We start from the raw sequence: 25,817 nt of genomic DNA on the forward strand, positions 1-25,817 counted from the left end.
CAATTAAAGGACTTCTCCGACTTATTTTTTCCAGGCTCCCAGCTGCCTTTTGATTATTTAACTGCTAAATGGTTAATGAATAGTTTGCTTTTTCAAAAACTCTAATTGTTCATTTCATTAGATTAAGCATGAAACATTTTGGCTGCAAACTAAGTAAAGGTGGACAGCCAGGCAGGCCGGGGAAGAAGGCAGGAAGAGGAAAGAAAAGAGTAAAAAGAAAAGAAAGAGACAAGGAAATGGAAAAAGGAAAGAAGAAAAACATTGTTTTCCCAAATGCTTCAACAGACAAGGATTTTATGCAGAACTGTGATGTAGGTTCACCAGAGAGTGCCTATTCAAGATTACCTAAGTGGTTCAGAAATAAGCAACCTCCAATTTATCTCCAGCTATAAAAATCCAGGGTCCTCTGAATGATCCCAAGCATTAATGAGTGACCTTAGGAACTGAGGACTTTGTGAGGACTCTTCCTCTCTAGGGAGATTTTAACTCCCTAGACCACCTGGGAGCCTTCTAAAGTAGCTTGGCATCTTCCAGCCATCTCCTTTCCAACATCTCATCTCCTGGCATCAGGAGAGTCAGGTTACTTTCTCCACCAATGGGTGGTATTCTCTCCCTTTCTCCACACACACACACACACACACACACACACGCCATCAAATGCAAGTGATCTGATTTCTAGAAAATTAGTGCAAGTTTTCTGAACTTCTTAAGAGATTAATTCAAACAAGAAACATTTTCTGAATGCCAACCATGTGTGAGACTGTGTTAGGTCTTGGAATGCAGAAGAAAATAAGAAGTGGTCCTTGCCTTTAATGGTTTAGAAAGATTATTTCAAATTTCATTACCTCTTGTCTAAGGCGCATGTTTAACTATGGGTGGCAGGGCCAGTGTGTCTGGGAAAGCAGCAAATAATATTTTCAGTCATATTTATTTGCTCGAAGATATATAAGAATCCATTACTCTCCATGCATTTTATTACCTCCTTGTCTTGTTTTTTAATTACTTTCCTTTTACTTAGAAGCCCTTTCTCTCCTTTTCCACTCTCAAATCCCAGATCAAATATTACCACTTGCTTCGTTTTCCCTAACACCTTCAGTTTTACAATTGCCTTCCTGTTATATACCTATTATAGCTCTTAGCTATTACAGTTACACTGGCTATATGAAAAGAACATTAGTTCCTGGTTCATAATAAGCTCTCAACAATGTGTCTTTGAAAGAAGAAAAAGAGAGACAGGAAGGTTTGTGTGCTCAAGACTGCTCAAGTTCCTGCAGGAAAGCGCAGAGTGTTTTGTGATTTTTAGGCCTGGTTTTTGTTTCTGTATAATCATTTTGTTCAGAAGAGGATACCTGTTTGTTGCACTGATTGGTTGAAAATTGGAGAAAGTAAACAAATGGCCTTTGATCCACATACTACTCTTGAGAAGGTTGTTCTCTTTACCATCATCTTATTTGTAATGTGAAAATACACCCAAAGTAACTACATTTCTTTATTGTCATTCTTCAATAATATTTAGATGGAGACTTTTAGAATAATGTCCCCAAAGTGCTACTTTCTTGAATCTTAAATATAAATGTTTCTCTTGGAAAACAAAGATTAAAAAGAATAACCTCTACGGAAATCCTTCTTCTACAAATCCTTGTCACCTACATGCTGGAATATTTTGAAAATGTGCTCTGAATGGTGATCTGTACATTTAAATAAGTCATTATTATTTAGCAAATAAGGGAGAAGACCTCGGATAGTGATTACCAATAAATAAGAGTTTTTATTCACTGTTTAAAAAGATGGTTTCCATATGCAAATAAAGCACAGTACCTATTTACGGAAATAGCAGCAAGATTTAAGTGGCAATGAAATGTTTAAGATTGTTTTATTACAAATCTGAATTAATATTTAAAGAATTGTATGCCATATGCCTATATCAGCATTTGATATGCTCTGACCCCACTCTTTGTGAACATACTCATTATTTTATGATAATATTTTATAAATATTTATATATTTTTAAACAGTGGGCATTTTAAAATCTTATTCTTTAAATAAAACACTGAGAGCTTTAAAAAAAAAAAAGCAGACATGACAGCTGGGAAAAATTGCAAAGTCGTGCTATAGGGACATTCTGTAAGGAGTGTTGGATATGCTGATGTGTTGGATATACTAACTGCTATTGCCACATCACCACTACTAACTACATATACTAATGCCAGTAGTAATGATGACGATAACTCCTTTTATTTTGTATAGATTTTTACATATCACAAGCCTTTCATGTCCCTATTTTTGATTCTCATAACAATCATGCCAATGATGGAATTTTTCCTAAGGACAAATTCAAAGGTAGGAAAGTATCATATGCAATAAGATGTTCATCCTGTGTTACACATAATAATGAAAAAATCAGAATGTCAAAATGTATCAGAATGTTTTACATGAAATGGTCAATCCATATGCTACATGTTTAAAATATTAATATAAAATCTATATATCATAAAGGAAAAATTCTTGTGTTATTTTGTTAGGAGAAAACAGGAAGATGATAAAATCGTATTTGTAGTATTATAAGTATGGAAACATTTTTATGTGTTTGGATGAGGCCTCCATGGTTATTTGGTCAAATGTAAAATGTCTTATGATGGCATATTACAGCAGTAAAATTTTTGAATTATTTTAGGTTTTCAGTGACAGTGGTATTGTTTATTATACTATATACATGTTTATGTTTTAATAGGAAATTAAATGCATATGCTTGTAATAATAAATTTTGCCGAATGTGTGTATCACATAAAACAGTGCATCTCTTTAGGGGAAAACCTTTTATGAAAAAATGATTACAGGTTGCTTTTCAACAGATGTGATTCTCACTCTCCTCACCCCACCCCATGTGCATCGGGATCTCCAGGGGTGATTTGAAAAAATGCTACTGCTCAGGCTGGGGGTGCCCCCGAGATGGGTTTTCAACTGGTCTGGAATAGGGCCCAAGGCATTGCTTTTTTTTTTCTTCTTTTCTTTTCAAGTTATCCAGGTAATTCTATTGTGCAGCTTGGATTGAAAACAATTAAGCAACCAAATTTTATATTTTTAAATATTAAACTTCCTGAATTTTCATCTCTTGCATAAGACTTTCAAGATTAAAAATGCTGTTTGGATGAAGACTTGTCTGACTTAAGGAATAATGAGTGCAAAGTACCTTTATGCTATCAGAGTAGCAAAGATTTAAAAATAATAAAACATAATGTTGGTAAGAATGAGCACTACCATGCACTGTTTATAGAAATGGAAATTGAATGTATATTGATCAACTTTGCTGGAGGGCAGTTTGACAGGAAGTATTCAAAGCTTTAAATATATGTAAACTCTTCTGTTCCTGGAATTCCACTTTTAAGACTTTATCTTTAGAAAGTAATTTAGTATATTGACAAAGATGAGTTAATGCTTTTAGTGCTGCTTACCATGTAAAAGATTGTAAACAATCAAAATATCACAACTGTGTGTTAAAATATGTAACACATGTATATATGTGTATATGTGTGTGTGTGTGTGTGTGTGTGTGTGTGTGTGTGTGTGTGTATACATATATACAAATACAGGTGGGTAAAGTCCAGAAAACTATACATTAAAATATTAAAATAGTTATAAGTACTTTTTATTTTCTGTTTTATATGCTCATGCATATTCTTTGTTTTTTTTACTAAAAGCAAGTACTAGTATTACAAATAAACAAAAACTTTTTTAAAAGGAAAAATATATTTTTTAAATGAAGGCTTGTTGCTTTTATCTAACCCAAATGAATGACCTACTACAGAAATTCCTCCACCTTCACTCTGTCCAGCTGTGAAACACAAGCTATTTCTTAGTAACCTAAACTTCTCCAATAAATTTATTTTTCAAAGTAGGTTAGGAAACTTGTGTCATTAACAGGTGGGATATCATCTCTGATTAAGATCAGTAAAGGTGACAGGTAATGAATTAGTTGAAATGGATCTCAATGTATGGTCATGGGGTTGTCTGCCTTCACATCCACAACTGACGCGTGGCGTTTTTGTTTGGTGTTGTCTCCGTTTTAGGCGGTTCAGGACCCTCATCCTCCATGGCCATCGCTGGCACCAGCCACCCTGCCATCACGAAGACAACATCTGTCCTCCAGGACGGCGTCATCGTCACCACCGCGGCCGGAAACCCACTGCAGAGCCAGCTGCCCGTCGCCAGTGACTTTCCTTTCGCTGGCCAGGAGCACGCCCTTCCTTTTCCACCCAACAGCACCTCCAACAGCCATCTTCCACACCCCTTGAACCCCAGCCTCCTCAGTTCTCTGCCTCTCTCTTTGCCAGTGAATCAGCAGCATCTCCTAAACCAGAATCTATTAAATATCCTCCAGCCTTCAGCGGGAGAAGGCAAGTCTGAGATCAACCTCCACCCTTTAGGTTTTCTCAACCCGAATGTAAACGCTGCTTTAGCTTTCCTCTCCGGTGACGTGGATGGGCAGGGACTGCAGCCTGTCAGCTTTCAGCTCTTAGCGGCCCTGCTTCAGAACCAAGCCCACGCAGCTGCCATGCTTCCCCTGCCATCTTTCAATCTGACCATCTCAGATCTCTTTCAGCAGCAAAATGCCCCTTTGCCCTCACTAACACAGATGACAGCCCCACCAGACCACTTGCCGAGCAATCAGTCAGAGGGCGGCCGAGCTGAGACCCTTTTAACCAGCCCCCTGGGGAACCCTTTGCCCAGCTTTGCAGGCGGTGACACTACTTCTAACCCCCTGTTCCTCCCAGCTGTCGCTGGGGCCTCAGGATTAATGGCCTTGAATCCCCAGCTGTTGGGAGGTGTCCTGAACTCGGCATCGGCCAACACCGCTAATCATCCAGAGGTTTCCATAGCAACTTCCTCCCAGGCAACCACTACCACAACCACTACATCATCAGCAGTGGCAGCACTGACTGTCTCAACACTTGGTGGGACAGCAGTGGTGTCAATGGCAGAAACATTGCTGAATATATCTAATAGTGCTGGGAACACACCTGGTCCAGCTAAACTCAACAGTAACTCTGTGGTGCCACAGCTACTTAACCCTCTACTGGGGACAGGTCTGCTTGGTAAGTTAAAATTTTTCGCAAATTTTTACAAACGAAACGTTTTTCTAATTCTAATTTCTCATTTTTAAAGACTCCATTTTGTCACACTATTTTTAAAAATGTTTTTGTTCTGTCACAGCTTGCTTAAGGAACTAAATATAATAACACCCACACACCACCATAGTTATACAAACATGAAAATGACTTTTTCTTCTCCCCTATCCTAGCAATACTAAATGTCAATTTAATCTGCTTTCTCTTATCTTCTAATTCTGATGCCACCTAACGCTAACCTATCCATCATCCTCTTAAGCCAAGTAGAGTCTTATTTTTCAAATAATAAGGCACAGGTACACCTTAAAAATAACTTTTACTTGAATTTTAGTTGGTGTGGCATCACAGGGTTAGTATGAGCAGCTGCACCGTGGATGGAAACAGTGTCAGGAAGTGTTTTTTCAGGTGACCCCTCAATAAACAGAATTAAAAAACATTCAAAGTTAAAATGTGTCCAAGTTCAAGGAAATAGCCCCAATAGCAATTGCTAGATTTCCTCAGACAGTATTATTCTTTAAAAGTTTTGTGGCTTAAAAACAAAATTTTTCATGTAAATCATAATGTCACAAAAATAATGACATTATAATAATGTTAAGATAATAATGTTAGATAATAATGTCAAGTATATTCAACTTATTGATGCAGGTGACTATAATATAAAGTACAGAGATGGTTTCCATAAAGTCTGGAAGCATCAGCAAATATACTTGATATTATCAAGGGAATGTTCAATGTATGCAATAAAATATATGTTTCCAGATCTATGGACACCTTTATAATATAATTTAATTAGTTCTATTTGTCATTGAACTCAGTGCAGTTAAGTAATCTAAAAAAGCATACTAGATTTATATATTTCAAGTTACAGAACAATTCCTATGACATCATCTTCAAAATAACTTCAGTGTAATTTCAAAACAAGTCTATTTTGAATTTTGAATATAAATTTAGTTATTAGCTAATCCTATCTAATTATATAATATTTTTTAATGATTATGACAATGATTTCGTTTTGTATTGTTCACTTTCTTTACAATTTTAATTTTAGGTGGCCAACCTTTCACTTAAAAACAAAATACATATTTCCATACCAAATCCAATTTTATTTGGTGGTAATTGGTGATGATTCTGACTTGAGAACTAAACTTTGTAAACAAGGCCTGATCAGATACACTTATTTTAATCATCTGATCAAATTCTTATGATTGCTAAAACAGGTTAGGACTAATTTCTACCTTTAATTGTAGGTGCTTTAATAAAAATAGTTTCAAGGAATTTTTAACACTGAAGCTCAATGTAAGGACTGGCTAATGGATAGAGAAAGACTCATCTCTCATGACATAAAACCAAAAAACTAATTATGAAATATAAAATTAAATAGTAAAATACTCTCTCCTTACCACTTAGTAAGACTTTGAGGAGAAAAAGAGAGAAAAAAATTTATCATGTAAGTCTAGTTTTTAGTTTTTGTTTCAGGAATCGTTGGGTACAAAGACAGGCATAGGATTGCCAAAGAATCACATTGACTTACATTTTATGTTTTCCAAACTATAGGTGACATGTCCTCAATAAACAATACTTTGAATAATCATCAACTGACTCATCTACAGTCGCTGTTAAACAACAATCAGATGTTTCCTCCAAATCAGCAGCAGCAGCAGATTCTTCAGGGGTACCCGAGCCTCCAGGCATTCCAAGGACAGCCCACAATGCCCTGCCCAGCTAACAATAACCCCATGGCTTGCCTGTTTCAGAACTTTCAGGTACTCTCCTTCCCTGGGTTACTTTAGTAGAAACCAATGGCTACGTTTTTTTAAACACCTAATTTGGGCAAAGAGACAAAAGAAGGACGTTACTAGTATATGCCCTTCCACCTCTACTTACTGTAATTTCTCTATAATGAATACTGTTAAACATTCTAGTCTTTTGTGTGAAGGTTATTTTATTTTGTCTGAAGCATCTCAGTGGTCCTTTTAGAGCTGTTAGTGAAAACTGATCTTGGTGCCCTCTTACACACTTTTGAGGGTTTATCCCATTGCTCTCATGATTAAAATCCATATCCTTAACATGCCTGCCTTGCCTGCCTCACTCTCAGCCCCAGCTCTCACTCCTCTCTCCCTGGCTTCAGCCACTTGGTTTTCTTCTTAGTTAGATAAACTGAATAAATTCCCGATGGATTTAGGAGCTAGATGGAAAGAGTAACACTAAATCAGTATAAGATGAAAATATAGGATGTTTTTATAATTTGGGGGTAAGAAAGGCTCTTTCAGAAGACACAAAACAAAGTAGTAAAAAAACACGTAACAAAACTGAATACATAAACCTTTAAAATCTGTATGACTAAGTGTATTCTAAATAAAGTGAAAGACAAGTGATAATCTGGAAGAAAATATTGCATAACTATAGCAAATATCTGATATCTGTAATATAAAAAGAGCTCCTACATATTAGAAAAATAAAGATAATTGATTAGAAAAATGAGCAATAGATATGAACAATCAATTCACAGAAAATAAAAGATAAATTATTAATAAACATGAAAAGAATAATCAGTTATATAAATTACAACACTAATATGTCCATCAAATTGATGATAACTTGCTGACAGTGGTGTGGGATAATGATATATTGTTATATATCAGATATATTGTTGGTCTGATTAGATGCTGATACAGTCCTTTTGTAGAGTAACTTTGGTTTATCAGGTTTTTAAATACACATGACCTTTGACCCAGAAATTTAACTTCTATGTGTCTATGTTAAAGAAGTCTTCGATGTGAACAAAAGGGCACAATTCAGAATGTTCATTACAACTACTTAAACATCCATCAGTAGGGACATGGTTAAATATGGTATGGTAGATCCATCTATCTAGTATTTTAAAAAATTAGCTAGACTTGCCCGGCTGGTGTGGCTAAGTGGTTGAGCAGTGACCTATGAACCAGAAAGTCATGGTTTGATTCCTAGTCACGGTTCGATTCCTGCTCAGGTTGCAGGCTCAGGCCCCAGTGTGGAGCAGGCAGGAGGCAGCCAATCAATGATTCTCTCTCATCATTGATGTTTCTCTCTCTCTCTCCCTCTCCTTCCCTCTTTGAAATCAATAAAAATATATTTTTAAAAATTAGTTAGACTTATATAATCTGATATGTTAAGGTCCACAAGATTGCAAGACTCCAATACTATAGTATTGCAGAAGAAAAGTAAAATACAATACCATTTATATGAAAGGTAGAAAGAAGGAAAGGAGGGAGGAAAGAAGGAAGAAAGATTAGATATCCACCTACACACTTGAATGTATTAAAAATAGGTGTCTGCAAGGATGCTCTCCAGCATTGATTACTAGTACTTCTAAGAAAGGAAATTGGATTGCAGCAGGATGGCAAAGTACAGATTTAGGTGGGGCATAATGATAAAGAAAACTTTTGCCTTTTAGGACAATGTGAAAATATTCATTTACATTTTATGTAATAAAATAATTTAGAAAGGAAGAGTAAGTGTTAGACCATGTCACTGAGAAAACAAGCAGATGAAGCTTGCAGAGGAGCCATTAGATTTAGCAGTGAGAGCATCACCAATGACTTGATGGAACGCAGTTTGGGTGGAGTAGTGGGAGCATGAGCCAGATTGCAATGGATGAAAGGATGAAAACGGTTGAGAATTAAAGAATGTAGATGAAAAACTTTAAAAAACTGAGCGATAAAGAGCATACGAAAAACAGGGTAGTGCCCCAAGGCAGGCATAGGTTGATTGCAAACTTTGTAATATGGAAGCCATGCACATAGTTGTATGCTAAAGGAAAGAAACCAAAAAAGAAGAAGAGATGATAGTTACCAGAGGGAAAGGGCGGTGGTGGAGGGGGGAGTAGAAGAGGATAGATAAAGGGGGGATAAATGACTTGGAGTGGTGAACACACAATACAATAGACAGGTGATGTATTTTAGAATTGTACATATGAAATATAAATAATTTTATTAACCAGTAAATTTAATTTTTTTAATGTGGAAGAGATGGAACGTAAAGAGGATGAGGGATAATAGGTAAGGCAAGATCCCTGAGGAGGGAGTAGGATCGAAAGCACAAATGGAGAACTTGCTCTCAGAGAGCAGAAGGGGCCCCTCTGACCCTGGGAAGCAGGACAGGATTTGGGACACAAAGTTGCACAGAAGTACGTGCCGCCAGAAGCCAGGGAGGAGCAGAGTATAAGAATTGTGAGAATTCTTAACCTATGAACTCCATTTTCTGTGTTAAGTAAGGCCATCTACTAAGAATGATGCCAGAGACGGTACAACAGCCACCTTGTGGAAGTGGGTGAAGATTTGAGTAGAGGTGAAGCATCAGAGACTCAGCACCCTCGCTGTAGATATAGATGAGGCTGGCAGTTGAATTGATTCAGGACTGGGATTTTATCTGGTAGGTGTAGACCAGGGGAAAGTGGCAAGAGAGTCATTGATGTGCTGGTGCTCCCAGGTTCTGGTTTAGTGGGGAAGGATGGGAAGACGGGAAGGGAGTGATCAGGGACGTGGGGGTGACATCCCAAGCATCAAAGATCTGGAGCAGCAATTCTTAGATGGGGGTTGGTGAAGTTAGAGCAACCTCAGAGACTCTTTCCAAACTGCACCCATCCTTCTTGTCCTGAGCATTAATATTCTTCCCTGATGGCATTCTCTCTCTTCACCTCTTCCCAACTGAGAATCACTTCTATAAGGAGCCATTGTCACTGGTGACAGCACAGGGGTGTCACTCAGCTGATGCCTGGTAAGGTTGAAAATTAGACTTTAAAATTTTAGTGGTGTATTAGAAACATCTTGTTGTTAAGAAAGGAGTATGTGGGTTTTTTTTTTTTTTATCTTATAACATATTTCACTTAGTTCAGTAGAAATCATTTTCAAAATCTGGTTCCCTTTGTAATTTGAGCAGTGTTGGTGACTGGCTTGCTTCTCTCTTTGAATCCCAAGTTGCAAAACCTATAATGATCCTAAATACTTGAAGTCATCACCTGAAAACATATTTTGTCCAATAGCCTCAACTTTAATTTTTCTAGAGGATGTTTAGTAATAATGATTAAAAATAAATCTGTTGAATGATTTTAACCAAAGAAATAGTACCCAAATATAATCAAAACATAAGCTTTTCTATACAGAGTAACTTTTTATTTCACTTTCGAGTCATTTTTCTTCCCCATTATATTTGTTTGTCTTCTGGTAGATCTTAAAATTATGTCTTTCTCTTTGAGGTCTTTAAATTTATTTTTCTCTCTCTCTCTCACTACTTCCTGTCTATTTCTTTAAGGTGAGAATGCAGGAAGATGCAGCTGTCCTAAACAAAAGAATAAGCACTCAGCCGGGGCTCACAGCACTTCCTGAGAATCCGAACACTACACTTCCACCTTTCCAAGATACAGCTTGTGAGTTGCAACCGAGGATGGACCCATCTCTTGGTCAGCAGGTGAAGGACGGCCTCGTTGTGGGTGGCCAAGGTGATGCTTCCGTAGATGCCATCTACAAGGCAGTTGTTGATGCTGCCAGCAAAGGAATGCAGGTTGTCATCACCACAGCAGTCAACAGTACAACTCAGATCAGCCCCATTCCAGCTCTGAGTGCCATGAGTGCCTTCACTGCTTCGATTGGTGACCCATTAAGTCTCCCCAGTGCTGTCAGTGCAGTCATTCATGGGCGGAACATGGGCAGTGTCGATCACGATGGTAGGCTGAGGAATGCAAGAGGGCCTCGGCTGCCCAGAAATCCGGACCATGGGAAAAACTCACACGAAGGAGATGGGTTTGAATATTTCAAGTCAGCAAGTTGCCACGCATCTAAAAAACAGTGGGATGGGGAGCAGAGCCCTGGAGGGGAGCGAAACAGGTGGAAGTGTGAGGAGTTTTTAGATCATCCAGGCCATATTCACAGTAGTCCTTGTCACGAAAGGCCCAACAATGTCTCTACACTGCCATTTCTGCCTGGGGAACAGCACCCAATACTGTTACCACCAAGAAACTGTCAGGGGGATAAAATTCTGGAGGAAAATTTCAGGTATAATAACTACAAAAGAACTATGATGAGTTTTAAGGAGAGACTAGAGAACACTGTGGAAAGATGTGCACACATCAATGGGAACAGACCTCGGCAGAGTCGTGGCTTTGGAGAGCTGCTGAGCACCACAAAGCAAGACCTGGTCCTAGGGGAGCAGTCACCAAGCTCCTCAAATAGTTTGGAAAGTTCTCTGGTCAAAGACTACATCCATTACAATGGAGACTTTAATGCCAAAAGCATTAATGGGTGTGTGCCTAGCCCTTCAGACGCTAAGAGCATTAGTAGTGAAGATGACCTACGGAATCCAGACTCCCCCTCTTCAAACGAGCTGATACATTATAGGCCAAGGACGTTCAATGTTGGCGACTTGGTCTGGGGCCAAATCAAAGGACTGACTTCCTGGCCTGGAAAATTAGTAAGAGAAGACGACGTTCACAATTTATGTCAACAAAGCCCTGAGGAAGGGAAGGTATACCAATCTTTATCCATTGTCAAATACTAACCTTTATTCAGATATCAGTTATTAATTGTTGTTATCATCACTTTGGATTCTTTGGATTTGAAATTAGGATTCTTCATGACTCATTAAGGTTTCACAAACTTCTAGAGCATAAAGTGAAGAGGGGAAGGTTAGAGGCACCAAAATGTCCTATCGCCAAGGGGTGAGTTGTAAAACATCTGTAGATTCCACCAAGGCTCAGAGTGGTTCTAACCCGGGCACCAGATGGCCAGAATTTAACTCTGCCTTTCTTGCCTGCATTTGTCTAATTCTTCATCCCATATGCAGAGGATGAAGGCAAGTGGCAGTGAGTGGGGAAAAGTCTGGTAGCCACTGGAGTCCTGGAGTGTGGCAGAGGGAAGAGTCCTTCCAGGCAACAGGAAGTGCCAGGGGGCAGCATCCCCTCCGTGTGCTTACACGTGACCCTTGGAGCCTGGGAGAGGATAAAATCAGGGTGGACTGCAGCCATTTCTGGAAGCAGCAGGTAATATCTGAAGTCAGAATGGTGTCTCCTTTCAGGAACAGTCCTGGGCCTCTATAGCATATGGAAATGTTTAGCCCCATAGTCTGGTTCTACTTAACACAATCTGATCATATAAATTAAAGGAAAACTTCTCCGTGAAACTACCATTCAATTTAGAAGAAATTAGTAGGAATCTTCTGGGCTTCCCCCACCCCCACCCCACCGTTGGTGGAAGTGACTCAGTAGGCAAGAAATAGGCAAAATGTGTAAAGTAGATAGAAAAATCTACATCTGGCCAGGAGGAGATAATAATGTATGTTTCTCACATATAGTGAAGAAACATAATTTTTCATCTCCTTGGGAAATAAAAATTACTCTTCCAGGTATAAGTATTATTCTGTTAAAGAGCATATTGTATAAAGCTTTGTCAACTCTGCGCAAACCTCCACTGGCACTTAGGTTTAATGGCAGGAAACCAAAGGCATTTTTGCCAGCACAATAAAAGGATTGTCTTTCTGCAAATGACCGGGAGGTCCTTAAACCCGTTGCTTATATGCCTAATATATACTTGTCAGGATACACTCTGGCCATAATGTTTCTATGTTTGATAAGAAAATGAATTCCATACTCCTAGTCACAAAACATTTTACTCTCTAATCTCTCTGAGACCAGACAGACAATTGTTAGGTTGATAAACCTAAATATTTTTGACAGTTTATTCCAAAATAATTAGAAACAGCAAAATTGGGCTCTTATGATACAAATGGAACTGCTGCAAATAGTAGATGTAGACATTGAACTGTTTTAGAATGTCTGTGCACATGAAACCAAGTCTTTTTTAATGTGCTATTTTACAAAAGCTTAACTAAAGGAAAGATGATGGCCTCCCTTTCCTGGAAACCTTCTTCCTGTCCTGAACGCCTTGTCTACATATCTTCCATGTCCCCTGGAGAATAAAGGCATGTACTTCTAACACATTTCCCAGTAAACAATGCTCCTGATCTTCCGATTAGTCAGTGTCAGCAAACTCCTAAGATTGAGTTCCTCATTGATATTCGGGGAGATAGACTAAAAAAGAAAAAAGAAAAAAAAGTCATTATCTAAGAGTCCAAGAAACATTTATTTTCCTTCATTTAAGTAAGCAACTGGTTTTCATTAACTATAAAATAATGTTTCAAAAATCCAGATTCTTCATTCTTATTGTAAGCAATAGGAAAATTCTTAATAGGGAGAATAAAATTGTTTCTGTAAATGCAAATATCCCCCCTCCCAAGGGCTGACATTGTAACTTAGCATTCTCAAAACGTTGATATCAAGATACACTACAAATATTTTTAGTAATTCAGAAAAATAATTTAAAGTAGTCGTTTGGAGGTAAAAAAATGAAAAGTATGTAATGAAATATTAATAGCACATGAAATATTTAGCTATCATTAAAAAGCAAGGTATCACAGCCTGAAATGCTCTAGGGAACTTAATATTTTTAAAAACCTCGAGTCTTTTCAGGGCCTTCGTCACTTTTTCACATAAAAAAAAAAACAAAGTACTACTTCACAAAGAACCTTTTTTCTCCTATAGTTCACAAAACAAAGGAAGGGCTTCCTCATACCTTATTTAAGGATGCCCAGCTAGCCAAACAGTGTTCCCAATTTCTAACACCAGAAAAGGCAAAATTTCAAACCCAGGTCTGTCTGACTTCAAGCCCAATGACCTTGGCCCGCTGCCTTCGCGACCCTGGTGCATCCAGAAAAGATTAAACTATGTTTAATATCTGTGTGAGACAAAGCACAATCTATTCTAAAAGATTCCCATTAAAACATTTTCTAAATTTGTACTCTTATTCGAGTGAACAAAGTATGAATGTTATTTACATAGAGCCCCTTAGTCCTTGGTGGATAAAGTCTTGTACATTAATAACCAGACTTCTGCTTTTAAAAAAGGGAAGCGGTGCGTTAGGGCTCCCTCCATATATTGTGGCAATGCCTGACATGTTAATAATGTCGAGAGAGAGAGACAGAGGCTGACTCCATAGACAATTGGTTTATTATATTAGTAGTAAGATCTTACTAATTTAACCTCACTAACGCAGAAGGGACCTTTTTTCCTAGTGTTTATCTTTGTAGTATCTCGGAGAAAGTTGCTAGACAACTTTCTTACACATTATCCTTTTAAACCTTTTTAGCCTCTCAGTTTTTCATACTATTTCTATGTCTAACAAAGTAAATTAATCCAAGATCTTGTCAGATCCCACCAGATAAAATCTATGTTAATTCAAGTTTTAGAATAGATTTATTATCTTATCTCCTCACCACCCCCCACATCCCACAAACCTATCATTTATTTATTTTCTGTTGCAGTCTTTGTTCTGAGTAGGACACTTTGGATTCTTTTTGGAAGTAGGCAAAGTAGGAACAATAAATAATTGATTGACAGGACTTCAGGTTACTAGTTCAGAGCAAACCAGGCACCTCTGGTGTTTGCTGGTTATATGAGTGGTCTCTGTACTGAGAGGTCGGTGCTGATTGGAGCACTGATGTCTTCGGGGTCTGAGATCTCCAGTGCCTTGCTGTCCATACGTCGATGCTTTAGCCAGCTATTTGTCACGATAGTCAATGATCTGTCCAGTTTATTATTTTAGAAAGGCACTTTCAGTCTTTGGTGGGGTATGACATGTAGCAGAATTACGAATGTTCTGCAGTTTCTGAGATTACTTCCTAAGAGGTATGATTTCTAAACATCAACACTGTGAATGCGGTCTACAGAGAACTAGAGAGAAAGCAAGGTGTGGCAGGGAAGGCGTGGGCTTTGGGCATTCTGACGTGAGCTTCATCCCAGCTCTGCCAGTTACCAAGATGGTCCTGGGTAGGTATGTTAATCTCCCAGAGCTGCAATCTTCGCACCTCTCAAGTGGGGATATTAATTCCTATTCAGGATGATGTTTTAAGAGTTAAAACACAAAAGAGGCTCAGCAAAAATGAACCTCCTCATCCATATTCTCTATGCACGGCAACCCGATTAATTTGGTTCCCACCATTATAGAATTGTGGCCATCTGACCTTTGTTAGTGTTCATCTAGGCATTATCTATGAATGCAGGGTTTACTATCCATGAATACAGGATGAGGATAAAAGGATTATAAGGAATATAGCTAATGAGTGAAATAGTTTATAACTTTTTAATAAACCTCAGCACATCAGACATATTGGCATATCTGATTATAAATTAATATTAGCTGCTAATTTCAAGCAGGAGTTGACTTGGAAGCATTTCAAAGCTCTCCGTTTGTTGAGTGAACTTGAAAGTCCCCTCCTCCTCAGATTTTCTAAAAACCATCAACTCAGACTTTCTTCCTCTACCTTCTTCACACCCTCCCCCCCACCCCCAATCCTAATCAACAACATGATGAAGTAGAGATTTTTAACAGTCTGCGAAAAGTTGGCCTGGATCGCCCCTCGAGTACTGTATCAGTGTTCAGTGGAGGGTCTTCAGTGCCTTATGGTGTATTCAGGAAGTGGTATCGCCTTACTAATACTTTTTTCCCTTTAGTTAGCAGTTTGTAACGAAGCATGTTCTGGAAGATACTTACAATTTTTCGAAAGAAATGCAAGTTTCTCTAAACTCTGAACCCGTCATAGTTTGAGGTTCAGTGGCCAAGAGTAAGTCTTCATTGCAGTGCTCAAGTACAAGGTCATGGCCAGCGAGGCACTGCCAGTTCTTGGCATTGGATCAGAGAATCCTTGGAAAGGAAAAGGACTTCCATTGGGGCCGCACCTACACGCTATACTGTGCAAACAGGTTAAGCCTATGCAACAGGTATCCTTAGGTGCTCATCTCAGCACAGTGTTTAAACATGGGAAAAAAATGCTCTTGTTTTCGAAAACAAATTTTGGCATTCTCATCTTTGATCTTACAGTAGCCTGAAAAGGGATGATTCTCTTTTTCTTTTTTAATGATTGAAAAATAAAATTTGTGGGGTTTTTTCTAAGTAGATCATTTTTACTCTTTGAACATTGCCCCGTTGGTCTTCACGTTTCATTGCTCTAGCATCCAATATGTATTTTGACTCGAGCCCAATTTAGGAAAAGATTCCTTTCTAGATTGGCACCAACATGTTTCTTTCCAGGGAGACATTTGTTGTTGTCTGACGAGCAGGGACATCTCTTGATTACCCAGGACAGTTCTCCCTTTCGGTGCAGCACCACCTGGGTAAATGAAGACAGGTCTGTGAAAGCAGTGGGCGGGGGGCCCCTTCTCCAGACTCACCCTTGGATTCTTTTTCCACACCGTTGTATTTGGCAAGTAGAGATAAGAAGAGTTCTTTAAATAGTCATTCAAAGCAGACAAAACACATCATTATTAAAACTCATAAGAAAATTGATTTGGGACACCACACTTCTGCACGTCCGTTCAGCATCACATGCACACGTTTGACAGGGTGGAGCAAAGCCAGAGACAGCCTGCATCATATTTGGGGGATGTAGAACTTAAGGAATTGAGCCTGGGGACTGGATTTGGGCGGTGTGCCATCCTGTGATGTTTAAACATTTTATTTTCAAGACCATTCTTCCTGTGCTTGATTATCAGTGTGAGCTGTTCGTATTGTTTGATGCTATCATCTTCTTTGAAACTGTCCTTTGTACATCCCCTTTACTTAGATAGTTTCTTAGCCTCTGTTGGAAATGAATGCTTTCCTCTGTACAGAATCCATTTCGATAATATTTGGGCTACGTTTTGGCTGGCAGGGCGGCAAGGGCAATCAGTGCTCTGTAGCAACAGAATCTTCTTGAAAAGGAAGCAAAATAGTTTTTGAAAAGTGATAACTACAGTAAGATCCAGGCTAAGAAAGTCAGTGCCCAATCAAAACTTGAGAGATAATACAAACGAAGAACTAGATGAGACCAGAAAATGGGAATGTTAGGAAAAAAAGACTAAACTGAGTCAAACGCTTAGGTAAGACTGTAAGCTTTACACTGGTGAATTGTGGAATACTGTGAACTTTTTCTTTCGGGCAGCATCTAAGAGGGGAAGGAGGCCTGTCTCCGTTCACAGACACTGAGCTCAACCCAGAGTTCTCGAGCTGGCAGTGCAGTTTTAACGTAGATGGTAGCAAATGCAATCTCGGGTCTCAGGCAAATATGTGCTTCTGTTACCTGAGCTTTTCAACAGTGTTTCTTCGGATTTACAAATTTATCCAAATCATCTCATGTGTTTATGTGTTGTGGGTCAATCTGAAATTTGTTGTCTCATTTTAGATTTACTCTAGTCCTGCAGTGTAGTTCTCTAGTACTCAAAGATACCACTCTCCAAAGTGAGGAGGAAAGCAAGCACACACACACACACAAGCACACACACACACACACCCCTCAGATAGTGTCACTGACTAACACAGTAATAATGTGGATTTGATGAGTTCATTGGAAACAACTGAATTCACCTTAGTGATATTTCCATGAGTTCTATTGGAAAATTAAGTTCATCCTTTCTGTCACAGGTGAGTTAACATTTTATCCCAAATTACTTATTTACCATTAATTCCCATTCTTTCAAAAAATGTTGACACATTGCACTTAAGTTAGCAAGACTTTTTCAGCTTGAAGATTTTGAAAAAATATTTACTATTTAATATTTGATAACTAGAGTCCCAGTGCATGAATTTGTGCATGGGTGGGATCCCTCAGCCTGGCCGGTGATCGGGGCTGTCTCACCCAGTCCTGATCAGGGCCAGGCGGAGGGACCACGGGAGGTTGGCTGGCCACGGGAGGTTGGCTGTGGGAGCACACTGACCACCAAGGGGCAGCTCCTGCATTGAGCATCTGCCCCCTGGTGGTCAGTGCATGTCATAGTGACCAGTCATTTGGTCGACCAGTTGTAATGGTTGCTTAGGCTTTTATATATATAGATAATGAGCCTAGGAACTGCCTCATCATATTCACTTAATTCTTCAGAGCTGTGTCTCCCAGACTTCAGCTAACATGATGTTACCTGTGCTATTACTTAATTAAAATTTTTCTTTAGATTCATTTACTCATTTGTTCATTCAACAAATATTTTTTTTTACCACATACTATGTACTAGTCACTATTCAAGCCACTTTTTAAATAGCTTCTTCACTTCTAAGTTATAATATATATGAGAATCATAAGTAGAATGGTTTTTGTATTTTTCTAACACAAATTTATACAAGTACGTAACTATTAAAAATGTTTAAGGTCTGTCCATGTTCCACCTAAAATAATTATGCCTCCAGTGGCACTTTGGGAAAAGCCACTTTGGTGTTGATAGAGTATCTTCCTGTTCCCTGTCTTTTTAGGTTCTCTCGATGACCCATAAAAATGTGCACAATTATCCCCATTTTACAGACGAGAGAACTGAATCTCAGAGAAGCGGCATTCCCAAGGACACAAATCGTAGGCAGTAAAGCCTGGTCTCCTAACTCTAAGTAGTACTCGGCATGATAACCTTCCCCAACAGTAGCTGCTGACACTGTAGAGATGGGATGGGGAAGTGAAGAAGGAAGGGGGAACTCGAGGTCAGCTGTCTATCTCGGTTATGAAATCTGTGATGTGGCTTGTGCTCTGTCTTTGACCTCTGTGTGACAGCTTGGCCTCAGCGCTAAGTAGCCACAAAGTCATCACCAAGAGATTTAATCCTGTTATCAGGATTAAAACCTGCAGGGAATGTTAACACCTTCTCTAATTAGCTGGCTCTATCCAAAAGTGATCTGGGACTTTTTTTTTTTCTCAAATATATTTTTATTGATTTCAGAAAGGAAGGGAGAGGGAGAGAGAGATAGAAACATCAGTGATGAGAGAGAATCATTCATCAGCTGCTTCCTGCATGCCCCCTACTGGGAATCGAACCCTGGACCCTTGACAGGAATCGAACCCTGGACCCTTCAGTCTGCAAGCCAATGCTCTAGCCACTGAGCCAAACCAGCTAGGGCTGATCTGGGATTTTTGTTCCCGGTTCTTCTCATATATTCTATACCTCAATTTGAGGCGGTGGGGTGCTTAAACAATAGAAACTTACTTTCTGACAGTTCTGAAGACTAGAAATCTGAGATGAAGATGTCAGCAGTGTTGGTTCTTTCTGAGGCCTCTCACCTCTCAGCTTGGCTTGCAGGTGGCAGTTCTCTCTGTCTTACATGGTTTTCCCTGTTTCTACTGCAACTCACTTTCAGAGGGACAGCTTGCTATCTGGAAGGTTTATATCTTCATTTGTCACAGACTTTAAGTTTCTCCTGAGATACATACCTGCTACTGTGCTGACCCCAAATCAAACTTAGTTAAATTACCAAGTGTTGATATGTGCCTTGTGAACAAAAGAAGCAACCAGAGATTTAGACTGTTCAGAAAACTCTCAAACTTTCACTGTATAATAATGTCTGGCTTTATGCACGTATTTCCAGCCTGACTGAACAGCTCTAGGACTATTTGCGTCAAAGAATTGCTATATCTAAAGAATGTGAGTGAGTGAAAGAAGGGATTTAGGAGTAAAAAAAAAATGAACATATGTGTGCATTTATATATGAGGTAATATGGGAATTGTTAATCCATATAAATTCTAGGTGTCTTTTTCTAGTTCGTAAATGATATATGTACAAATGTCATGCTGGCCTTTGCTTCAGCATCGTCATACTAGAATGAGAATATGTGGGCAGTAATGATGCATTATAAAGTCCTCCCCCAATTTGACACCAAGATAGGATTGAAATAATTTTTGGAACCCCTGGCGTGTAAATGTACAGGGAATATCTATATATATAAAAGCCTGATATCTTAATTGTCTGACCGTTCGACTGGTAGCTATGACACACACTGACCACCATGGGATAGACGCTCAATGCACAGGCATGGAAACATGGAACAAACTGATGAATCTCAGAGGGAAAGGGGGAGGAGAGAGGGCAGGAAGAGATTAACCGAAGATCTTATATGCATACTAGAGGCCCAGTGCACAGATTTGTGCACCGGTGGGGTCCTTTGGCCTGGCCTGTACCCTCTCACAATCCGGGACCCCTCAGGGGATGTCAGACTGCCAGTTTCAGCCTGATCCCCACAGGCCAGGCCGAGGGACTCCACCGGTGCACAAATCAGTGCACTGGGCCACTTTTAGCCAGATCCCCGCAGGCCAGGCCGAGGGACCCCACCAGTGCATGAATCCATGCACCGGGCCTCTAGTAAGATTATAATTATAAATTAGAGTATTGTGTATGTTATTTCCTGCTCCTTCAGTGTCAGTTTTATAAAATATGTTTAACCTTTTTAATATATATTAAATATGCTAGTATATATGTATTTGCTTTTCCAGTATTGTTTTCATTTACAAGTTGGCCAGGTAATTTATGAGGGAATGTTTATTAAATTATTAAATTTGACTAGAAATTGAATTCATTTTGTTCATCTCTGATGCCATTTGGGTGGGTGGGATCTTTAAAGAGCTTCTTGAATATTATGAAGGTTTATGAATATTTCCCCGGAAATAACACATACTCTTCATCTATAATAATAAAAGTGTAATATGCTAATTAGCCTGGACATCCTTCCAGATGTCTTTCTGGATGACCTTCCAGACAAAGCTGGGGCTGCATGGGAAGCCCAGGTCCCGGATGCCAGAGGGAAGCCGGTGCCAGCAGCTGGGGGAAAGAAGGCCTAGTCTTGCACGAATTTCATGCATTGGGCCTGTAGTATATATTTCACAATACAGTAGAGTACTAAAATTCTATTAAATTTTCTTCAAACAAAATAAACTAGATATTTACCTCTGGAGATGTATGATCCTGTTATATCAGAAATACGTAGACATGTGTGTTTATAGTTAGTTTTAGAAAGCACCATCATTGCTTTCTCTTGTCAAGTTCATTGACTCCTTTATAAATAATATAGTTTGTTGTAAGAGTACCTTTGGGCCTTACAGGCAAAATTAAATGAAGAAATCTTGTAGAGAATTAATTCAGGAAAATCACCAGAAAACTATCTAAGCATAGAAAATTTTTGAAAACAAATTTGGGCTAGTGTTGTCTAAATTTCTGTAAAATTTTAATATGATTTAAAATAATTTTACTTAATTTTTCTTATATCCGTGTGTGTGTGTGTGTGTGTGTGTGTGTGTGTGTATTATATTAAAAAATATATAAAAGCCTAAGTGACCATTCGACCGTTTGAACGTTCAACTGGTAGCTATAATGCGCACTGACCACCAGGGGGCAGATGCTCAATGCAGGAATGGAAACCACAGGCATGGAAACATGGAACAGACTGATGAATCTCAGAGGGAAGGAGGGAGCGGGGAGGGCGAAAAGAGATTAACCAAAGATCTTTTTTTTTTTTTAAATATATATTTATTGATTTTTTACAGAGAGGAAGAGAGAGGGATAGAGAGTTAGAAACATCGATGAGAGAGAAACATTGATCAGCTGCCTCTTGCACACCCCCTACTGGGGATGTGCCCGCAACCAAGGTACATGCCCTTGACCGGAATCGAACCTGGTACCCTTGAGTCCGCAGGCCGACACTCTATCCACTGAGCCAAACCGGTTTTGGCTAACCAAAGATCTTACATGCATACTAGAGGCCCAGTGCACAGGGTCCCTCAGCCTGGCCTGCTGGGATCAGGCCAAAACCAGCAGTCCGACATCCCCCAAGGGGTCCCGGATTGCTAGAGGGCGCAGGCCAGGCCAAGGGCCTCTAGTTATGTATAAAATGACTGAATCCTTACAGCGGGCCTCTAGTTATATATAAAATGACTGTATGTATCAATGTCTGTCTGAGTTAGTATGGTAGAGAGAGGCTGAGTGCTTTGGACTCAGACATGAATTTCAGTTCTGGCCCTGTTACTTAAACTCCTGAGTCCCACCTGCAAAATAACAAAAATAATACTGGCTTTCAGTATTACCATATTCATTAATAAAGCAGTGCCTGTTACATAAAAATGCACAAGAAATGTCTTTCCTACCCTTTATTCCTTATTTAATTAAAATAAAATATGGAAGACTTTAAAAAATAGTTTGGCCTAACTTAGCGTTGTTTTCTATTTAATTAAGATGAATAGGGAAAGTTTGCACTGTGGTGTCTTGCTTTGTTTCACTGTGAACCTGCTCTGTTGCCTGCATCCTTCCATCCCTCTGAGGTCTCTCTCTAGACCAGTTTGTGTCCAATAGAAGTTTCTGTTACAGGAGAGCTTCCTTTCTGCTGCCAAGAAGGCCATCCTACATGATAAAAGGGTAATATGTAAATTACCACCACTCCGCTACGCCCACGATTGGGCCAGCAGGAGGTGCAGGGGGCAGGACTTGGGGTGGCTGGGGTGGCTGATTGGGCCAGCGGGACGCTGAGCTCGCATCACCAGCGGCGGCACGAGCTCAGCGTCTGCGCCATGGCTGTGCTGCGGCACAGAAGGGGCCTCTGGGGCAGCGAGCCCACATCCTGCTGCGGACCATCAAAAGCGGGGAGCAAAAGCGGGGAGCTGGCTGTCTGTCCACTCCGGCACCAGGCCTTTCGAAAGCCTCTGCCGCGCCGGAAGCTTTTGAAAGGCCTGGTGCACCAGTGGACAGACAGCCAGCTCCCCCACGATCGAAAGCGGGGAGCTGTGTGTCCGCTCCAGCACCAGCAGACCCCCTGCCATCAAAAGCGGGGAGCAGGCTGCTAGCAGTGTCCACGGAGCGTGCTAGGCTTTGTGGGGCAGTGGATATGGCCTGGATGGCAGGTTAGGCCTAGGGGACCCTACACGTGCATGATTTAATCATGCACTGGGCCTCTAGTTTAAATATAAGTGGAATTAGCTACAAATTGCACAAATGTAATGTGTGAAATATCTTTCATGTTCTCTTGGTGTGAGTGAATACACCATGGAACCTCATGTCTAACATGAAATGTGAAAATGTATCCAGGCACCATTTTTTTAAAAAAAAACAACAACAACACATGGATGTATTCATTTTAAGGTTTTCTAATCATCCCGATAAGACGTTTTCTTCATGGCTCCTGGGAAGTGTCATCTCTTGTTCTGGCAATGATAGATTGGTTATCCCCAATGAGCTTGTGTATATAAAATATTTGAATCCTTTAGGACAAAATATGAACATCACTATTTGACTATTTCTCTCACTGAATACTTAGAAATGCTTGTTTTCAGACTTGACAGTGAAAACACTGTGTTGATCATTACTGTGTACTAAATTTGAAGGGGTCAAAGAAATAGTCATTTGTAAATAATATTCAGGAGTCAGGAAGATTTAAAGACAAAAGTTAATAATAATACCCGTGTGTATTAGTGTTTACTTTCTTACTCATGAGGCATGTTGTCGACCTCTGAATGTTTACATAAAGGTAGGATAGGGGTGCGGGGACTGGGTTAAGGGATGGGCAGGGGATTTGCCTTGAAGTTGTGTTTAATCCAAGTAACACTGTTTTTACTTAGTTTGTCCTTTTATTTTTAAAGATCAATAAAAATAGCAATGTTTTTCTAAAGGTGGTTTTATTCACAAGTTACATACAAATTTTCCTACTTACTAATTGTTTTTCTTAGGGGAGGTGGTTTCAAAAACTGAGCTAGAGATTATTGGGGTGAGTGGCAGAGGCACCTCCCCACCCCCACGACCCCAGCTACCATTTGGTGGCCACACTGTGATGAGGGGGAGGCTTCGCAGAGGCTGGTCGTGCTAGAGCCGGACAGGGGAGAGGACCGCCCGTAGGTGTAGCAACACCCTCTTCCCACATCAGCAAGGACTGTGGGGCCTCCCTAGCATGCTGGGTAATAATAGCTGCTCATGCTTGGTTAACTGTTCAGCGTGACTTGTCACCTTTTGATTCTCACAGCAAATCTAGCAGGAAGGTGGGTATTATGGTCCCCATTTTAAAGAGGAGGAAACTGAGGCTCAGAAAATTTAAGTGTTTTCCTTATGCTGGGAGGTCGGACTCAAACGTCACTCACCACTGCTCTTGTCCTCCCTGATGGGACACAGATTTGCAGTTTCTGACTAGCAGGCAATGAAGAAAGCAAACCAGGACCTCTGATTTATATCATTTTGCCAATTGAAGGTTATTAAACTTCCAAGTTTTGTTCTTAAAACACTGTTTTAAAAATGTTGACAACTTAAAAGCCCAACGGTCTTTCGTTTCTACTGCTGTTTGCAGCCTGGAGAGGACAGGACACTGGGCAGGGCAGTGCGGGGCTAGGTCTCCCTCCCCGGTGCAGAGCCTGCTGTGCAGCAGGAGAGAGAAAGCAGTGGTAACAATCGCAGGTCTGGGTAATGTGATCTGGTCTTCATACCTTCACTCAGGTGGAGCCCGAGAAGCTGAAGACACTAACAGAAGGTTTAGAAGCCTACAGCCGAGCCCGGAAAAGAAACAGAAAGTAAGCTCTATTATTTTTCTTCCCATTTTTTAGTAATAAACTTTGGGTTTATTTCTTTATTTTTTATTGATTTCAGAGAGAAAGGGAGAGGAGGGAGAGAGAGAGAGAGAAACATCAATGATGATAGAATCATTGATCAGCTGCCTCCTGCAGACCCCACATTGGGGATCAAGCCTGCAACCCCGGCATGTGCCCTGACTGGGAATCAAACCATGACCTCCCGGTTCATAGGTTGACGCTCAACCACTGAGCAACACCGGCTGGGCCCACTTAGTATTTTAAGGATATAATTTACTGGTTTTCCTTCAAAGGGACAATGAAATCTCGCTGATTTTGTTCAGCCTGTAGGCTGCCTAAGAACAGTTTGATAGTTATCACCAAAGAGGCCCTAATAGACAAATCAAATTAGCTGCTTCAGAAAATTTTTTCTTAGCAGTTTATTCCAGGGGAGGGGATGGAGGGTTTGGTCTGCATCGGCTCTTTCCTAACTCCCTCCATCTCCATCCCTCTGATTCAGTGGACAAGGGAATATGATTAATATTCTCAACATGTAGCAATTAAATTGTCTCTGAAAGTAGAGCAAAAAATCTACCATTTACAGTTTGGCAAATTAGTCAAAGTGATGGTAAAGAATTAATTTTTTCCTTGGGGCAGATACAGTAAGTTCTCTTTGAAATTGTAACAAGAAGTTGAACTTTGGGACATTATTATTCAAGTTTTTCCAGATCTTTATACTCTGAGTAAATGTAGAATGTTCAAGTAAATAATGTTTGAGGCACAGTTTCCACTATAATACAATTTAGTTTTGTGCATCATAACTTATTTTTTAAAATTTGTCTTTATTGTTGAAAGTATTACAGATGTCCCCCTTTTATTTTATTTTGAGGTAAAGAACTTAAAATGTTGCTTCTGTGTGTGTACATGAAAAATTATTTTAAAATATATATAACTGACAGACCTGTTCAGTTTCATATTATCAGACATCCAAGAATTATGAAACCAGAATGCTTAGGAGTGCCCCTTATATAAATATCTAGTAAAGGGCACTCTAGTTCTTTTAGTGGGGTCGTCAATAATTCTTGCCAGAGGTAACGTTTTAGAACTCCATAGATCGTGGGGAGACTCTTTATCTCACTGGAATGTCTCATAACAGGGTGTCAACTGCAAGGGCCAGCTCCTGGGCTGGACTCCTGTGTTGGCACTGGCCGGACGAGGGCCCAGTGAATGGGCAGATTCACTGCAGAGCTGATGAGGAGCCCAGTGAGGCAGGTCTCTGCTCTGAAGAGACCCTTCCTGTGGAGGCTCGGTAGTAGGTAGGATCAGGCCTGTCCAATTAATATAAGGTC

General features: G+C 39.8%; 1 protein-coding gene across 1 annotated transcript in view; it reads left to right on the plus strand.

Moving 5' to 3' along the window:
• Positions 1–25,817, plus strand: part of MBD5 (methyl-CpG binding domain protein 5) — a 164,551-nt gene that overhangs the window by 128,444 nt on the left and 10,290 nt on the right. Inside the window, exons 7-10 of the mRNA XM_008138704.3 lie at positions 4,068–5,093; positions 6,681–6,889; positions 10,416–11,624; positions 24,398–24,471. Coding sequence (XP_008136926.2) covers positions 4,068–5,093; positions 6,681–6,889; positions 10,416–11,624; positions 24,398–24,471 — 2,518 coding nt within the window. The remainder of the gene's footprint in view (positions 1–4,067; positions 5,094–6,680; positions 6,890–10,415; positions 11,625–24,397; positions 24,472–25,817) is intronic.

The sequence above is a fragment of the Eptesicus fuscus genome, chromosome 11 (assembly GCF_027574615.1).
Source record: "Eptesicus fuscus isolate TK198812 chromosome 11, DD_ASM_mEF_20220401, whole genome shotgun sequence".
Classification (NCBI taxonomy): domain Eukaryota; kingdom Metazoa; phylum Chordata; class Mammalia; order Chiroptera; family Vespertilionidae; genus Eptesicus; species Eptesicus fuscus.